Genomic DNA, 16922 nt, shown 5'->3' with positions numbered 1-16922 from the left:
TCATAATTTCCCTATATAAATCCACTGATTTCTTTCTTACACGGGATGAAGTCAATACATAGTCCTTCGAATTCCAAGTTATTTTTCTGCTACGTATGTATTGGCATCCCCCCAAAATGCTGAATTTTATTTAGAAGTGCATTAGCATTGAAGAAGTTGACTATTAATACAATACCCACGACCTTTATTAGTCACTAATAGACAATATATTTAATAAATTATAACATTTACACAGGCTAAAAGTAACCGATTATAAAAATAATTAGTTTTATTAAATAATTATTGTAAGAAGAAAGCCCACTGCAACTGGAAAGTACATTTTCTTCCTGCGTTTTTAGGACTTTTATATTCTTTCAAGGTTAAGAAGGTCAAAACCACTATAAGCAAGCAATAAAAATTTAGAAAAGGTTCAAGGTTACACACTGGTTAGTGGTGAAGGTTCTTCCACTAATATCACTGGTTACCAGTACTGTTATAACCACAATGTGGAATGCAGAGTGCTCATTTAAAGGAAGTGGTAAGGGTGGGGCAAAAGCAGTAGGTCCCACGATCAAAGCACTAGAGCATTGAATTTTACTTATAACCCAATCACTGACACCCACACAGCAGCTTCCTGTGCTTTAAAAAAAAAGAAAAAAAAAAAAGAAAAAGGAAAAAAAAAGAAAAAATCTGTTTCTCCCTTTTTGTAATCAACAACTTTTACCTAGAAACTAGTTAGCGGTGAACTCTGACTGATTTCAATCTGCAGCTCACGGCAGAAAACATAATAGTTAGTCTGTGAGAACCTAAAAAACTATTTTAACTGACAGGTTTCAGTGTATCGGTTCTTTCAGACTTCTCTGTTCTTAATTACACAAAAGTCCTGCAAACCCTATGAACTAGTGTAAGAAATACAAAGCGACCAGGAGTTCAGTGGTGCTAAGCACTACAGGCAATCCTCTGCAACAGAAAATCTAAAAATACACAGTACTACCATTTTTGTTAATGTAAGTAATCAATACTGTCTTGTTCTGCCTTTATCAGAGCCCATCATGCAAAGCACGGGCCTGCTTATATCTGGATAATTTTTTGGTGCTTTTTGAGCATTATTCAAGATACAGCATCAACAAATAGAGGAAAACTTCCACTACTCTCCAAAGAAACTTGCAAGTTCTCCAGTACCACCTGGTGAACATCAAATTACTTCAGCCGAGCCCCAGGGGAGCTGTACAAAACCTAATGTCCATTAGGAACTTCACGGATGATGAACACATTCCTGAAAAGAAAGAACATGCACACGCTCCCTGGGGATTTCTGTTACAACAGTCTGGACAGAATTGCTAAAGAGCTTTTCCTTAGCTGATCTTCCTCAACCGAAAAAGAGAATCCCCCCAGGTAAGGGACAGAGATACTGGTTTTTCAAATCTTTGCATGTAACAGGTATGTTGGAGCTTTGATGTACACTGGTGTGCAGGATGTACACTGGTTCTTCTGAAACCTTCTCATCATTCTCTATTTCTGCTCACTGATTTATTAGCCTTCCTCCAATTCTTTTGAAAGATTCTGCACTTTACCTTTAAGTAGCTACACTCAAAAAACACAATAGAGCATTTAATCAGAAAAACAAACACATGAAATGTATCTTGGACCAAGCAAGGATCAGTTTAAGCCTCTGTAACATCTAAAGGACCTTGAAAGACTTTGGTTCAAAAAGGAGTGAGAAAGAAGGAAAATGATTTATGAAGAACAGAACAAGATTCAGCCTAAGATACAGCTTAGAGGAAATAATCTCACGATTGCCATCCCCTCTCCTAACCTTAGTTTTTGAGAAGGGGCAGATACAGATCTCAAGGGTGTCTAATCCATGCCAAACAGCGCTCGCCTATCTCAGATAGCCACAGCCAGACGGCTGTGAACCGAACTGTCTGCTAGCACAGTCAGCAGATCGCAGCTACTTCTCAATGCCCAAGCTTGGGAAAAATCAAACTCCAACTAAACTCAACCAACCCAACCCTCCCACCCACCCAATCTTCACTTTACAAGCAGCCGGCAAACAGGGCAGGACGTGTAAGGCCAGACAATGATCACCCACTGCTGTCCTGCTCCAGACAGAGCTGCCATGGCACAGGAGTTCCTCATGCACGGCACGAGGCCTGTCCCCAGAGCCCTTCTACAGGAGCGCCTAGTTGGAACTACATCCTTTTACGGATTTCTCCAGGTACATCTGAAGGCCTTCTGGCCTGACCCTCACTAAATGGTAAACAGAGGCAATGTCTGAAGCGTTTCCCTGGCTCTGTGTTCAGTTCCAAAGTTTCACTCTGTCTTCCTGGAGAAATGAGACCTGATGCACAACTCCTCATTCACCTGGACAAAACACAGACACGTGGGCAAGGGGGGAACTGTGGCAGGCTCTGGCCACAGCCTGACCACCCAGGACACCCTGCAATACCTCGATATATTGATCGGACAAGGCTTGCGTGTCACCTAACTCCTAAGAAACTGCACACAGAAAAGCACTGAATCAGTAACAATCCCTGGAGGATTTTCCTGGTTTCCCCTACCAACAGCTCCCTAGGAAATCAGAGCTTTCAATGCTCTCCAGAAATACTTAATAGTGTTTTCTACTTGACTGTAGAGTGTTGAGGATGTTAGATCTTCATTGCACCTGCCTGACAAAATGCAAGCAAACCATACCAGTGCTTTTCAATACTAAAAATCCCCTCCAACAGAAAGAACAGTTTTACTAAAAAGGGTAGGAACTGGGAACATAAAGGCAAAACTACAGATTCGTCTGGTAATAACTAGTACTTGTTCATCCTTCAGCAAGATCTTTAACACCTACTTGTTTTTTAATTAAACAGACCAATGAGAAAGGTACGAAACAGCGGAAGTTTCTTGTCTGTTGTTTGTTTTCTGAGCAGCGTTCCCATTTCTAACAGACACTGCTATGCCCGTATCTCTTGCTAGAATCGCAGCATATTACTATATAATTTCTCATGCTTGAAGTAACCACTGAAGATTGCCTTAGTTGTGGAAGGAAGGGAGGAGTATAACTGCATAAGCACATGAGGCCCCTTTGCTTTAAAAAAACCCTCCTTTGTTTCCTCCTCAGTCTATTTGATCATAACAACATTTGCTTTAGGTAGAGCAGCGGAACCTCACAAACAGTGTGTCTCCCAAGAGGAGGGGAAAATACACATTTAAACCAATTTTTTAAGAGACTGATTAAAGGCTGAGTGCACACGCCTAAATTCAAAACAAATTATTACAGCTACATGTTCTCCAAAATGCCTCACTAGGTACCCAAAAGAGGGAATGAAAGAGACACAAACCCAAACAGCCCCCAGGTAGGTGAGTCAATCTTGCGGGATGTATTTCTCATCTTTGCTGCTACTATTACACTGTATTTGTGAGAAATCATCATGTTTCAAACAAGAAATAGAAAGAAACCACATGAAAGAGATAATACAGCTGTATTTAGTATTTGTTCGACTCATTCAACTTTATACAGGCCCTTTAAACACTAAATCATTTTATGCTGCCATTTCTTAAAAAGAAAAGATGGCCACTTACATACTTCCCTTGAAAACCAAATGAAGGAAGAAATACAACATCATTCACAATGGCAAATAAAGATTACCTTCAGCTCTTCTACTGCTGCTTTTACTCCTTTGTGTCCTGAGTTGGTATTTGTCAACACCACATACTATGGGGTGATTAATTATTAAAGACTCTCTAGCAGCTCAATAGTAGAAAATATTCACATAAAGCATGCACAGAACAGACCCCTTCAAGATCCTAGAGCATTTCCTGGAAAATCTTCACCAGTACTCACCTACACAGAACCTCATCGTTTGATGTCAGGGTTTTAGTGTGCAGCAGCACCTCTTGGGCAATAAAAGCACAGTAGTAGGAACAAACTAATGCTGCAATGGCCTGTTTATAAGTCTGTATTAATAATATTTTTGCAACCTTGGATGAATCTATGGGATTGTTAACGAAATCTTCAGGATACTCCAGGAACAGAAAGCCCTTTTCACATTATCCAGCGGGCTAGTTCTAGGATAACTGGTTTATGGAACCAGCCAGATCAACAATACCTCTGATAAACAGGATGGGTGCAGGGCACATGCCCTGCTCCCAAATGCAACAGCAGAAAGAGAGAAAATCCACATATTTAGACAGGGAGACACTACCGATGGATCTCTTTTCTTTGTATTATGCTTCCTAACACTGTCAGTAGATACAGGAGAGTACTAGATGTTGACCCACTTGTTTGGTGTAAAATTATGTCCCTATTGAGAAGCAGAACTAAATGTTCACTGCTAGTATTAACTGAACTCTGCCACTGCTGTTGAAAGGAGACTTGAAACTAACAGCTCTAAATGACTTCAGTTTTTAAAACAGTTTCACTGGTATCTGAATGTTTTGAAAACCAACTCAAGGAGGGCAAACAAGTAGAAGTCGAATCTCCATTCAAGATCTTATTTTCAATTCAGGAGATTCACATAGATCTAAGAATTTCCATACATAATGAACTTGAAGCAGGAACAAGCCATATATTCAGAGAGTCTTTTATAATTAATTAACACAGCAATGCAAGAATGACCATACCTGGACAGAAGAGGACAGGTCTACCTAGCCCTGCTCCTCTTCTTGTTAGTATCTAGCGGCAGATGCCTCAGGAAGAACATCAAACTAAGGTAAAGATACAGTCATGCCCCAGACTGCCTTGCAGACACTAAGCAACACAGGAGCCAGACAGAATCCTTTGGCTTTCGGTAGACCCTGTTGCCCCTGTTGGACTTAGTATCTAGGAGTCACCTAGTTCTTTTTTAAACCCATTTAAACTTTTGCATTCACCATATACTCTGACCAAAAAAAAAAAAAAAATCCTAGATTTAGAGTACTGTAGAAAAACAAACCTCTTTGTTTATTTGGGAGGTGCCACTTACTAATCTCATTTGTTGCTTATTTGGAAAAGACTAAATGTTTCTTTCCCGTTTTTCCCTGCCACAAGATTTTACAGATCTGTTATATCACTCCCTAATCATCTGTTCTCCAGTCTAAAGAGATCAGTCTGATTTAATGACAATTTCAGCAAATTGACTATTATCTCACACCTCCTTCCCTCATAGTTGAAACATAAGACAGAGACAGAAGATTGTCAACTTGTCCTTATGTCCAATAATACATAGAAAACCGAGAGAACTGGCTATTAAAAAAGGCGAATTTCCTTACCACTGGGTGGCTTGGGTCGTGGAGGGACATTTTTCTTCGGTGGTAATGCTGGTGTGTCTGATTTGCTTTTGAAAGGGTCATCTGAGAATCCCATCCCTCCAAAAGAGGAGGCAAAGGGGTCTGAAGCTACTGACTACACGAGAAAAAAGAAAAGAGTGTAAGCACGTGGTAGAATATCTGTTGTGCCATGAAAGCTACAAGGTAACTCAAGTAAAAGCATTCACTTCCAAACACGATGGATTTACAGAATTATGTTAGTGGTGTAAGAGGTCACGTCCACTGACAGAGGTGCTACGATTTCATTAACATTCAGAAGTGCTTATGCTCTTAATCACTAAAGGACTTCTTGAACTTTTAGTCATACCAAAAAACCGATGAGAAAAATAAAAGGAAGTAAAACTGTACTTTTTACTGTTTGGCAGTGAGCAGTCATACTACAGCCTGGCCTTCACTCTGATAAACAGAACCACGCCAGAAACTGGAAAAACACGGTGGGCTGCAGAACGGATAGCTTTTTTCCAAGCTTTTCTGAAGTTACACCCAGTTATTTGTCTTCTTTGTAAAAGCTCAGTGAAAATTCCAAACCCATATGTTTAATGTTTCCTGTATTCAACTGGCTCTTGTGAAGGACTCTTCTGTTGATTAAAAAAGGCACAAAATATTATGCCATGCAGGGAAATTCATCCTTCCGAAACGAAGAAAGTGGGATTTTGTGGGCAAAGCTGAAGCTTGCAGTCAGACCTTCCCTAAGGCTTCTGGCTCAAGCCAAACGCGTCAATCTTTGAGAAGCCTGCTGCCACCTAGCGGAGAGCCGCCCCCGCCCCCGCCAAGGAAGACACGTGAAAAAAAATTACGAGTTTAATCAGTCCAAGTGATATGATACTCTATTTTCTAATTAACATTTACACGACAATGTTCAAGCATTACTGTGGAACTAAGTGAAAAGTTGGGCAACTGATGTCAGCTGTAAATTCCAAACTCGGTCTCAGAAAGCTGAGAGCAGACAGCGACAGCCCCAGGTGAGGAGGTACCGACCCAGTTCTGTCTGAAAGACACCGCAGACTCGCTTTACACCAGCAACTCTGTTAAGAGCTATGAAATGTCAGTGCTCTGCGTTTTCCACCTTCCTCTGGCTCCCTGTGCTCATGGCGAAGTTTAAGAACAAGTCAGGACACGATGAGAGATGAAGCAGCTGAGAGAGCAGAATGCAGGACTTGTAAGCAAAGGTAGTTGTATGTCCCTGTCCCACCTTCCTCCAAGTGAAAACTAGAGGTTATTTCTCTGGCTCTCTGGTATTTAAATACGTTTGCGAAAAGTTGATTTATCTTGGCTGAATCTACCAGTCTTGGTCAGACTTTACCATACCTGAGCTGGGTGGAAAATGCTTTGCTAAGCAACCGGTGAGATCGATTGGAAAAAAATGAACAGAAGTGGGTTGTCAGCTGAAAAGTTACAATTATATCACGCCCTTCAAAAAACAATCTGTAAGCGCATTTTTTTAAAGGACAGTTGCTTTCCTTGTCAGTTTTACCTTTGACATCTGACTGAAGTCTGCAAATCCCTCACCACTCGTGAAAGCACCACTTCCAAATGGATCCAGTGTTCCAAACGGATCTGCAATGGATAAGAAAAAAATAAGTTATTTAAAATAATATTTCAGAATTATGAAGAATGCTTGGTGCCAGGTGATTAACAAAGACTTGCATTTTGACTTGGCATATGATGTTAAAAGAGAATTCCGTAAAACAATACACTTTGTACCAGTTGTTTGGAGGGAAAAAAGAAAAGGAAAAAGTATATAGTGTACCCAAAGCCTTAATCTTCATAATCCGTTACAGGACCACCACGATATTTGCCAACACTTCACAAGACACTTTCCTGAAAAACTTTTAACATTTGATTCTTTTCATAAAGAGATCCCTCCTTATTCAGCTTCATGAGAAATTTTCTTCTTACCTGGACCTTTTGAAGAGATACTGGAAGACGTAAAAGGATCGCTGCTTTCAAAAGGGTCAGGCTAAATAAGAACAGATACACGGAATTATTACTCTGCTGCACCCTGCCCATGTCTTTTTATGCATATCAAAATCTCTTGCTTTAAGATGAATTCTTTCCAATTTCAGACCACTCTGTTCAGTGGACATAGAGTAGGATAAAACTGGGTGATTATATGAAATTGGCTATCGCCAGCCTTGAACAAAACACCAACTACCCACAAGCGGAATGCATTCCAGTGAAAGAGAATCGCACTGAAACACCAGCAATATTCGTTACCAGGGCAAAACAAGACATGACTCATACTAGTGCTCAGTCTTAACGGTGTGAATGAGCCGCTGCTGGTTGCTTGAAATTCCCAACAGAGGGAAAACCACCACCTAACTGCATCTTCCCGGTGAATACACATCATGATCTTGGAACAGGAAAGAACAAACTGCTGTTGCCGTAACAACCCATAATTAAATATTAAGAATAATAATGTCATCAGTTAGGAGAAAAGTGGTGAGACTTTGCTCCTTTTTGCTTTCAGACAGTAAGCTTGTCAGTAGTAAAGAAATCTGTTACGTAAATTTAAAAATTACTGACCTTTGAGGGTAAAGCGGGGGGCTTTGTGAATGGATCTGAGGTAAATGGGTCACTCTTCACCTGTTTCTTGAAGAAATCCTCAGGGGCAGAACTACGAAATGGGTCACTTTCCTTAAACGGATCACCTCCAAACGGATCTAGGAGAAGCGAAAGGGAATGTAGCATCTAGTATGTCCACAATGAACCATTCTGCATCTGACCTCAGACTCACTGATGTTATTTTTCTTATAAAAACACACAAAGGTTTGGTCAATCTGATAAACCGGCAGATACCAGGTAGTTACTAAGTTTGAGCAAGTGCATGCCTGTATTAAGGTTATGGACATAATAAGGAGTTACAGCATGTTATTAACACATTGATCCTGAGTGTCCACCCTGTCACGTTTCTACGGTCCCACATGCAAACCAAAAATCTGAAGCCAGTGAAACCTTGTATTTGGCTACAAATTGTTTATATCACATCTCCTGTCATCCAAAGGGCTATTACCTGCTGGAGCAGGTGGTTGTTCTGCAAAAGGATCATGCTGGAATGGGTCACCTATGCAGAATAGAAAAATAATTTCTTTTATCCACTATTTAGTGTGATGATAAAGGTTTGTGAAAATATCGTTTACTCAGCAGCTGGTGTTCAAGGTCTCAGGTAAGCCAGTGGTCACTTACTGCCTTTGAAAGGGTCTGCTCCCTTAAATGGATCAGATTTGAAAGGATCTTCTGACTGGAATGGGTCTGTATGCAATTCTTGTGTATTGTTTGTAAACATCAAGGCTTTATTCTTAAATGGATCATCCTAAAAATCAAGAGGAGAAACATTACAGCTACTTACCGCAATTAAAATGCTCAGTTACCCATTTAGCAGAAATTCTATGGTACTCTGCTCCCGTTTCATGATCTCTAAAATTACTTCCTAAGGAACTTTCTTATTGTGATATTAAAAAATTCTTCTCTGCAAATTATCTTGCAGCTCAGCTTCAGGTAAGACAGTTCTTTAAAAGGAAAGGATACTCAACTCATTTCTGGACTACACTAGAAGTCTCTGCCCTGCCTCGCACTGGCGACTGCTGCTCCCCTGCAGCCACTGGGGCACTGCTGAACATACAAAACCCAACTAAAGAAACACCTAAATATTTCAGATTAGGTGCAAGTCCCCAACCTAATTATCATAAAAGACACTAAACAACAGTCTTTTTTTTACCATAACTCCGTAATTGCTTCTTTCCGTCTGCCCAAGGCCTTCACTTATGTCTGCTAAATTCGTCAGGCTGCCACCATGAACCCCGTTGAGAGCTTCGTTATATTCTTCTATACTCTTACTGACTTCTTGGTGACTCTCTTGGAGTTGAGAAAGTTTACTTCTTGCCTAAGCAGTGAAAAACACTTCAGTACGTCACACATTCAATAATGCTGTTATCAGTGTTAAACAAGGTTGCCAGACAGTTGCATTTCTCCCCCACCAGAACTGAACAATTCCTGACTCAAACTGGGAGTTAACCCATAAGCACCAATCCAAGAGGCTTATTACATGAGCCAGTTTCTCCTCTTCTTCTGAGAAATCATCCTTCTAGGTGATGTTCACCTCTCAGCCATTCAAGAAGCAAAAAAGAAGTTGTATGATTGACAGTGAATACCTGGTTTATTTCTTCCTGTGTTGATTTTAAAGATTTGATTATTGTTTCCAGCTGCACTTTCCCAGCCTGGATGCTCTGCTCGAGCTGAGTCTCTTCTTGCTGGAGGCGATTCAATTCTGCTTTTGCTCTGTTAAGGTCATCTTCCTGTAATTTTAAATCCGATTCCTGAGATTGAATCTGCATTTTTAGTGATGAAATCTGAAAATGTTACAAAAATCAGGGTTAAATTTGAAATAAATGTAACTTAATAAATTATGAATTTATAATAAATAATTAAAAGATGTAAAGCAACCTATCAACTTCTAAGGGACATAACAAGAGCTTAATATGAAGAACCACATGCTTCTTATTATGTAACACAAAATCCTTGATAAAAGCACACAGGACAGTCAATAAAATCAAGAAATACTACTATTTTAAATGAAAGAAAACCCATACCACTGTAAAGGTAATTAAAATGTGTTTCTTAGATGTCTACCTTGTAGTTTTCAGAACCCGGTTCCTTTTCTGTTCAAACATTTATCAGGTATTATCAGGTTGATTTTTAAATCTGATTACACAGTTGCCTCTCCTTAAACACTTTCCTCCGTGACCTTCTCACCAAGTTTATACTCTAAGGTAACACACTGGCTCCATGGCAGTTGTATCCCCCCGAAAAGACACTGTTAACCCAAATATACTGAGGGGGCTCATGGTGACCAAATTATGCACCAGTGCCCAGGGACTGTCTCATGGCTCAGCAGTGATGCTTGTCCACTGCCCTATTAGGCTGAATAAATGTTTCATAAATTCCCAGAGCAACAACCATTCATGTAGAATGACCTGGAGATCACCTGGCTCAACCCCCCGTTTGTGACCCTTACGAAAGGTATTTTACCCAGCACAATCCTTTCTTCGATTTCCCTATTTGTGTGGAAATTGCTATTTATGGTAAAAAAGAAGGAAAAGCTATTTCTTTAATGAATAAGCTTGCTTTATTTATACAACAGAAGACCCCATACTCTCAAGCACGCCCAGAACTAACGTACACTCACCACCTGGGTTTCTTCCTGGCATTTCTGCCTCACGTCATTCAGCATATCTTTCAGTTTGGCTTTCTGCTGGTCCATTTCATCCAGACGGTCCTGGGCATCTTGTTTCTGAGCCTCGAGCTCTTGCAAGTTACTCGTCTCCCTATCCAAATCATTTTGCAGTTCCTGAGGAAAATGCCACAGTTTGTTACTTACATTTAGCTGTTGTCTAACAGGAACGATCAACCACAGGCAGAGAGGCTAGCAAAACCCAGAAGATTTTCTGTGTCATGTAGGCTGTTCCCTGCATGGGTTCGTTTTGTTTCTGCAGAAGCTTGTATGAGACATCAGGAAACAAATCAGTGCCCACAAGATTGAGAGAGACTGTGACACTGAGCCCATATAATTGAGCTATTCTAATTATCAAAACCAATATTCTTTGAGCCATGATTTCCTAAATTACAGTGCTAGTCAAGCACTAACAAAAGAGACATTCAAAGTGTTTGCATATCATCTTCTATTTGTATTAACCAGCATCAGAAAAAAACATTTTTGATGGAGAACATGAAAATAAAGGTTTTCCTGTGAAATAAAGGGAAATCCCATGAAGAGGAAAGATTTGCCTAGAAGCCACATAAGGAAGCACAGAAGAAAGCAAGCTTCATTTTAGACTAAAATGAAACCTAATAAACAGAGATTTTACCTGAACTTCATTGGTTTTCTGCCTGATTGATTCTTCTTTTTCCCTAATGTCCTGCTCTAGCGAATATTTTTCTCTGTAAGATAAACAAACACACGTATTCATGATTAGTTAAATAACACAACACACACATGCATGCAAAAATTTTTATTCTGGAAACACCACGCAGCCAAAAATGCCAGTCCATGTTCGGATATATCCTTTAAAGAAGCAGAGGTGCACACAGCTCAGTTATTCTGTTAACACCCTATCTGCTCTACAGTTGATCTGCAGGCGCCTGGTAAACGCAGGCTGGCTTTACGTAACTAGCTAACGGTAGGGTATCAGCGGGAGATCTGCCACCAACTTCAGCGACAAGTAACAAGAAACTGGCTAAAAGAGAATAAAAGTAACAGACACATTTGTGCTACACACTGAACTGGTTCTCCTGTTCAAGAGTTTGTTAGCATCCACAACTCTTACCTCTGCAGCTGTGCAATTTCTTGACTAATATCATCCAGTTCCTTCACCCCCGTAAATTCTCCTGATCCAACAGAACTTGAACTATCCTGTTAAGAACGAAGCAGCTGATTAAAATGCCAAGTCGTAACAGAGGATCTTCCTTTCCAAAGGCCGAGGACAAAGGCGGTCCCTATCCTCACTCCATGCATTTGCAGAGTGCTGTGTGAGACATCAGACTATCACGCAGCAGCCGCTGAGCATGCCAGCAGGTCTGCCTGGGAGACGGGAGAATTTTCTCCGTGCCCATTTAACAGACCAGATGGTTGAAATACGCAGCGGTTAAAGGACATGCACAACGTCAATGAATGAACTGCAGGCAATGGCAGAATTAAAACTCAAACTAAACTCCCAGCTCTGTTGTAGCCAACAGCAAAGCTTCCACGGCACTCAATGAAACGGGACTGTAATTTCAGTCTTCTTGGGCCCTGACACAAATTAATGCCCATTTCTGCCATTATACCCAATTTCCACAAGTCATTTCTACAGCCATTCAGGAGTAGATTAAGGAAGGTGCAGAGAGTACCTCTTGCCTTTTAGACAAGAAAACTATCAGCAGAAGTTATTAAGAAAGGATCTCAGCATTTGGTACAAAATTTGTCATTTTTATAAAAATGATTGCTAGTGCTTTCAAAAAAAACCACTACAACTGAGCAAAAACTGCAACACTGGGCTTATCACTAGCAGGACGAATCCAGAGACTTACTAATTTAAATGGCATTTTAGAAAGAGGAAAGTACAGTCTGCTTGCTTCACTCACAGAAAGTTTGGCTTTATTCAGTATAAAAAAAAACCCAAGAACTCAACCAACAAACCACAAACAGCATGGTAAAATGTGACTTTTTTTTTTTTTGCAGAAATTATAGGTGAATATGCAGTTAAAATGAGTTAATTAAGTCCTCACTCCTGGGTGAGCACTTCTCTTGTTACTATGCTATTAAGTAATTATAAATAAGAACAATGCAGACTAACTCGTCAAGCTAGCAAATCAGAAGCTTCTAATATCACTTTTATATTTCCAGGCCAGATACGGGTTTGCTGAGAGACCTGTACTGTACTGGACCGCAATAAGGTATTACCCAATATAATTATGAAATAAGTTAAAGCCAGCTGCTGCATTGGTTAGGGCAGCACAAGTCATTGTTCCACACGAACAGAGAACCACTCTGCTATGGTAACAGCAGCACACAGCTTATTTCATGTTATACTCAGCTAAAACCACAGTGGATGAAAAAAATGATACAATAAACTAAAAAAATGGGAAGCTTAAAGCTCTTGCACCAAGATGTATTTATTGCTCACAGCTTCAGAGAACTAGTACATGAGTAACTTCAACATGCCAACACTGAGCTGCCCGTCAGAGAACCTCCTGACGGAGCCACGCATCTCAAACTGCTGAAGGAAGCAACATCACCAGGTCGACAGCCAGCACCAGGAACTTCACACTGCTGGGACATCATCATCATGCCAGAGCAAGTGTCACACAACATGAGAGCACAGGGGCAGGAGAAGGTGTAGAAATAAAAACGTTTGAAGTTACAAGTAGCCTACATAAACAACTTGAATTCTTGCAGAGGTTACAATTACTCACACGGCGCATTTCTGTTAGCGCTGAGATCTCAGTTCCTACAGGGGTCAAGTAACCTGACAGAGTCTATAGGAAAAGGATATAGGAAAAACCTTAAAAGGACCAGAGCAACAGCAACAATTAAAATATATTTAGAGGCTCAAAAACCTTCTGGTTGGAGAAAGTAAAAAAAGTAAAGGAAAATACTATATAATTTACAGAAAAGATGAATGTATTGACATGTCAGAGGTGTTAATCCATGTAAGTTTCAGAAATACACAAACACACTAGTGAGGAGAGGAACAGAGCAGGGTTCCGTGAAAGATGGAAGAGCCCGTTACTTTCAAAGCACATAGGTTTAGTATTCTCTACAGATAATCATTGACTTACCTGTATGGGAGTGTTCCTCTCCGAGGGAGGGATCATATCTGGGGACAACACCTGTGGAGGATCAATCCCTTTACTGACCTTCTGTTGAATGAGATACATGGCTAGCGCAAACTGATCTTTGCTCAGCTTTCCCATCTGTCTCGTGTCTGCCAAAGCCCTGGGAAAAAATAGATCATACTTATAAACAAGAAAAGTTTATTTCTCCTCTTCCAAGAAGCCTGAAAAACACATATACATGTAATTTCCTTTTGATTCATCAGAGTTTGCTTATTCTAGTGCTAGAGTTCCATAAACAGAGCAGTATTTTATAGGACATTTTCAACCGAATAGAACAGCGTTACTCTGAGAAAATGTTTAGGGCACTAGAAGTTCAAAAAACAATCACAATTCACAGACTGACCTATCACCCCCTCCCAGAAAGGCAAAGTGGGTATTTATTTCTCCCTTGTTTTTCCATATAGCCCACATAGTGTAGTATGGCATCCGGACAAGTAAAAGAGACTTTTTTGGGGTTTCTGGGGTTTTTTAATGTTTGGCTCACAAGTCTGGCTGAATAATTTGACTTCCCAGATCAGCAAGTTACAAAAACACAGCTACCAGGGAATTCTTACCATATATGTGCTAGGAGATTCTGAGACAGACCTGAATGCATAAAAATGTCCTTTACTTCTTGGCCACTCACAAAACCATCCATGTCTGTGTCTGTTTTTAGGAAAATTTCATCGTATCGCACTTTTTCAGACACTGGTACTACCCAATTCACAGATGGCTGTAAAACAAAGTTTTATTTTTCAAAAGAAGATAAGCAGATACATGACTAAAACCTTCCTATGGTTTCACTTTCTACGACAAGTGAGAATTCCCCCTGAGATTTGCTCCCTCACTCTGACTAGAATTCACCCACTCTTCCTCCATTCTTCAATCTTCCCATTCTCACTTCATTCCTTCCACCCAAATCACCCGACAACAGACACATTTTCAGAAGAGTGCTCACAGGAGGCAGAAATCAAAAAACAGGGGTTTTTTCCCTTGCAGTTTACTGACAAAAAGAAAGATTTGTACCTGTGCCTGTTTGATGCTGTGCTTGGGAGACAAACTCCCTGTGCTGTTCAGACTGTTGACACTACCATGCGATGGGGTAGAACGGAGGCTGTCTTTGGGTGGAGGACTCGCAGGGAGAACAGGAACCGCCCCAGGAAAGACAGGCGTCTTCTTTCTTTTAGAAGGTGGTATGAGAGAAGGGGGTAATAGTGAAGGAACTGGCTCTTTCTCAAGAGCTCTATAAACCAAATGCATTGCCTGCAAAGGCAAAAAGGTCAGAGAGTATTAACAATTAGAAGAAAAAGCAACAAGATTTTTCAGTGTCGGTCATTTGCATACTAGTAAAACAAAGACAGTAAGATAAAAGATGTAAACCAGAGCAGATAATTTCACTGTAATACCAAAAAGTGTGATCTTGATGACAAAGGCAAGAGTCAGTAGACGGATTTAAGGAATATCATTTAATAGCTCCATGTGAACAACTTAATTAGAACTGTCGACTGAAGCAGCGAAAGCTGCAAAGCTCATGAGAAAAACCGGAGTGATTCGCTCTAGCAGACACACTGTGAATGGGGAATTTAAAGCAACGTACCACAGCAAATTCGTCCTTGTCCAGGTGACCATCTTTATCAATATCACTGAGATCCCAGACCTACAGCAATTACCACAAACACAGCGATTTAGAGGACAAGTTACACTTTCTGCTTTTGATGTTAATTGTCATCATATCAAGTGCATTCCCTGAAGACTCCGAACAGATTTTTGTGAAGAACTTATTAATGCTATTACACCTAGCTGAACTTTCTTTGAGGAAACGGACTGGATTAGCAACGTGAATCAATGGCAGTATATAACGCAGACACAGCTCTTGCATAGGAAGTGTTCGACTGTCAGTCACACAGAATGCAAAACACTACAGGGAAGCAGAAAAATACTTAAAGGTTTGCTTCTCTTGCAAACATGCAATGGATGCACTAAACTCAGATCTCAAGTATAAATATACATGAAAAAAATACTTGACAATTTGACAGCTACAATAAACTAGGCTGTTTTAAAGCGTTCTCTCGTACAAACACTGAACAGATTTAATGGTTCATGTAATAACTTGTATTTGGAAAAATGACTAAACAGTGGAATACAGTGCTATAGAAGCTATTATGGTTTAGGAGAGCTTTTTCTTCCTTTTAAACAATCAAAATCAAAATTTCCAGCTCTTAAAATGAATGGAGAGATAATGAAGCCCATTTACTCTAGGGCTCAAATTACCACTATTATTCTTATTTCTAAGTGGAAGACTTCAGAGCCTACTTAACGTTCTTGCTTTACAGCACGCACTCGATGCAAAACCTCAGCCAAAAGCTGATCTATGTTGATAAGTAACATTTAAATATTTAACACTGCAACTACAAGAAGCTAAATAGAGAACCACTAAATCTAAACAGCATACTTACCCTTCCTAGGATATCAAGAGGTAGCTTTGAATTCATCAGTACTGGTTTTACTTTGTCTCCTGAAAGTAAACCATTTACTGGCAAAAGGCTTTCAAAAATACCATCAAACTTTGCTTTTTCTTCCACCTAGTTGGTAAGAAATAGCCTGAATAAGTAAAAAAGTGTGCCTGTGTGAGTGTTGAAAATGAGATCTTGCAAGAAATAAAGACTGGTCTGTAATGTGTTCACTCTAAGCTTCCAAGCTTTCTTGGAAGCACCACCAAACTGTTCTTAAACGCAAACCCCATGGAGGCAGATTTAGGAGCTTCATTTCAAAGCTGAGGTGATGATAGCTAAGAGCACGCACAACGTGTTTCTGCAGTGTTCCAAAAGAACAACGCATGCTGATTTAACCACTGCTGACCAGATTTTACACAAACTTTGACAAACTCTGTAGAACTAACAACTATTCGTCCCAAAAGATTTCCTTCCCACTTTCAAGTACAACAGGCAAGTAAGAAAATTAGCATTATTATATTTATTATAATAGTTATTTTATTAGCCTTCTACCTTTTGAAAAAGGTTTGCATTTGAAAATTAAGTAATACATACATGGGGATATTTGTATCAGAAGTTACTTTTTCCAATGATATATAGTATAACAGTGAATACTAATTACAACATATGAACTCAAGCTTTAACTTAATAAGTTTATAATATATTAGTAATAAATTCAGCATGGATTTGGTGAAATGCTTTGCTGTTCTCTGTGGGGTTCATTTATACACACATGAAAGTGCCTACTACGAGGATTCTGGAAGAAATCCAGGCAGAAGATTAAAATCCATTGTGTCTTAA

The 16922-nt window shown here is 39.9% G+C and overlaps 1 protein-coding gene across 1 annotated transcript in view; it reads right to left on the bottom strand.

The window, feature by feature from the left end:
* EPS15L1 (epidermal growth factor receptor pathway substrate 15-like 1) overlaps nucleotides 1-16922 on the bottom strand; it is a 29285-nt gene that overhangs the window by 9872 nt on the left and 2491 nt on the right. Inside the window, exons 6-22 of the mRNA XM_010134335.1 lie at nucleotides 16086-16211; nucleotides 15227-15286; nucleotides 14656-14892; nucleotides 14205-14362; nucleotides 13594-13750; nucleotides 13228-13290; nucleotides 11601-11686; nucleotides 11142-11214; nucleotides 10463-10624; nucleotides 9429-9626; nucleotides 8996-9160; nucleotides 8464-8590; nucleotides 8291-8341; nucleotides 7804-7940; nucleotides 7177-7237; nucleotides 6752-6834; nucleotides 5221-5353 (exon numbers count right to left, since the gene is read on the bottom strand). Coding sequence (XP_010132637.1) covers nucleotides 5221-5353; nucleotides 6752-6834; nucleotides 7177-7237; nucleotides 7804-7940; nucleotides 8291-8341; nucleotides 8464-8590; nucleotides 8996-9160; nucleotides 9429-9626; nucleotides 10463-10624; nucleotides 11142-11214; nucleotides 11601-11686; nucleotides 13228-13290; nucleotides 13594-13750; nucleotides 14205-14362; nucleotides 14656-14892; nucleotides 15227-15286; nucleotides 16086-16121 — 1987 coding nt within the window. The 5' untranslated portion in view covers nucleotides 16122-16211. The remainder of the gene's footprint in view (nucleotides 1-5220; nucleotides 5354-6751; nucleotides 6835-7176; nucleotides 7238-7803; nucleotides 7941-8290; nucleotides 8342-8463; nucleotides 8591-8995; nucleotides 9161-9428; nucleotides 9627-10462; nucleotides 10625-11141; nucleotides 11215-11600; nucleotides 11687-13227; nucleotides 13291-13593; nucleotides 13751-14204; nucleotides 14363-14655; nucleotides 14893-15226; nucleotides 15287-16085; nucleotides 16212-16922) is intronic.

The sequence above is a fragment of the Buceros rhinoceros genome, unplaced genomic scaffold (genome assembly GCF_000710305.1).
Source record: "Buceros rhinoceros silvestris isolate BGI_N320 unplaced genomic scaffold, ASM71030v1 scaffold28394, whole genome shotgun sequence".
Classification (NCBI taxonomy): Eukaryota; Metazoa; Chordata; class Aves; order Bucerotiformes; family Bucerotidae; genus Buceros; species Buceros rhinoceros.
This window is presented reverse-complemented; position numbering and strand designations above follow the sequence as displayed.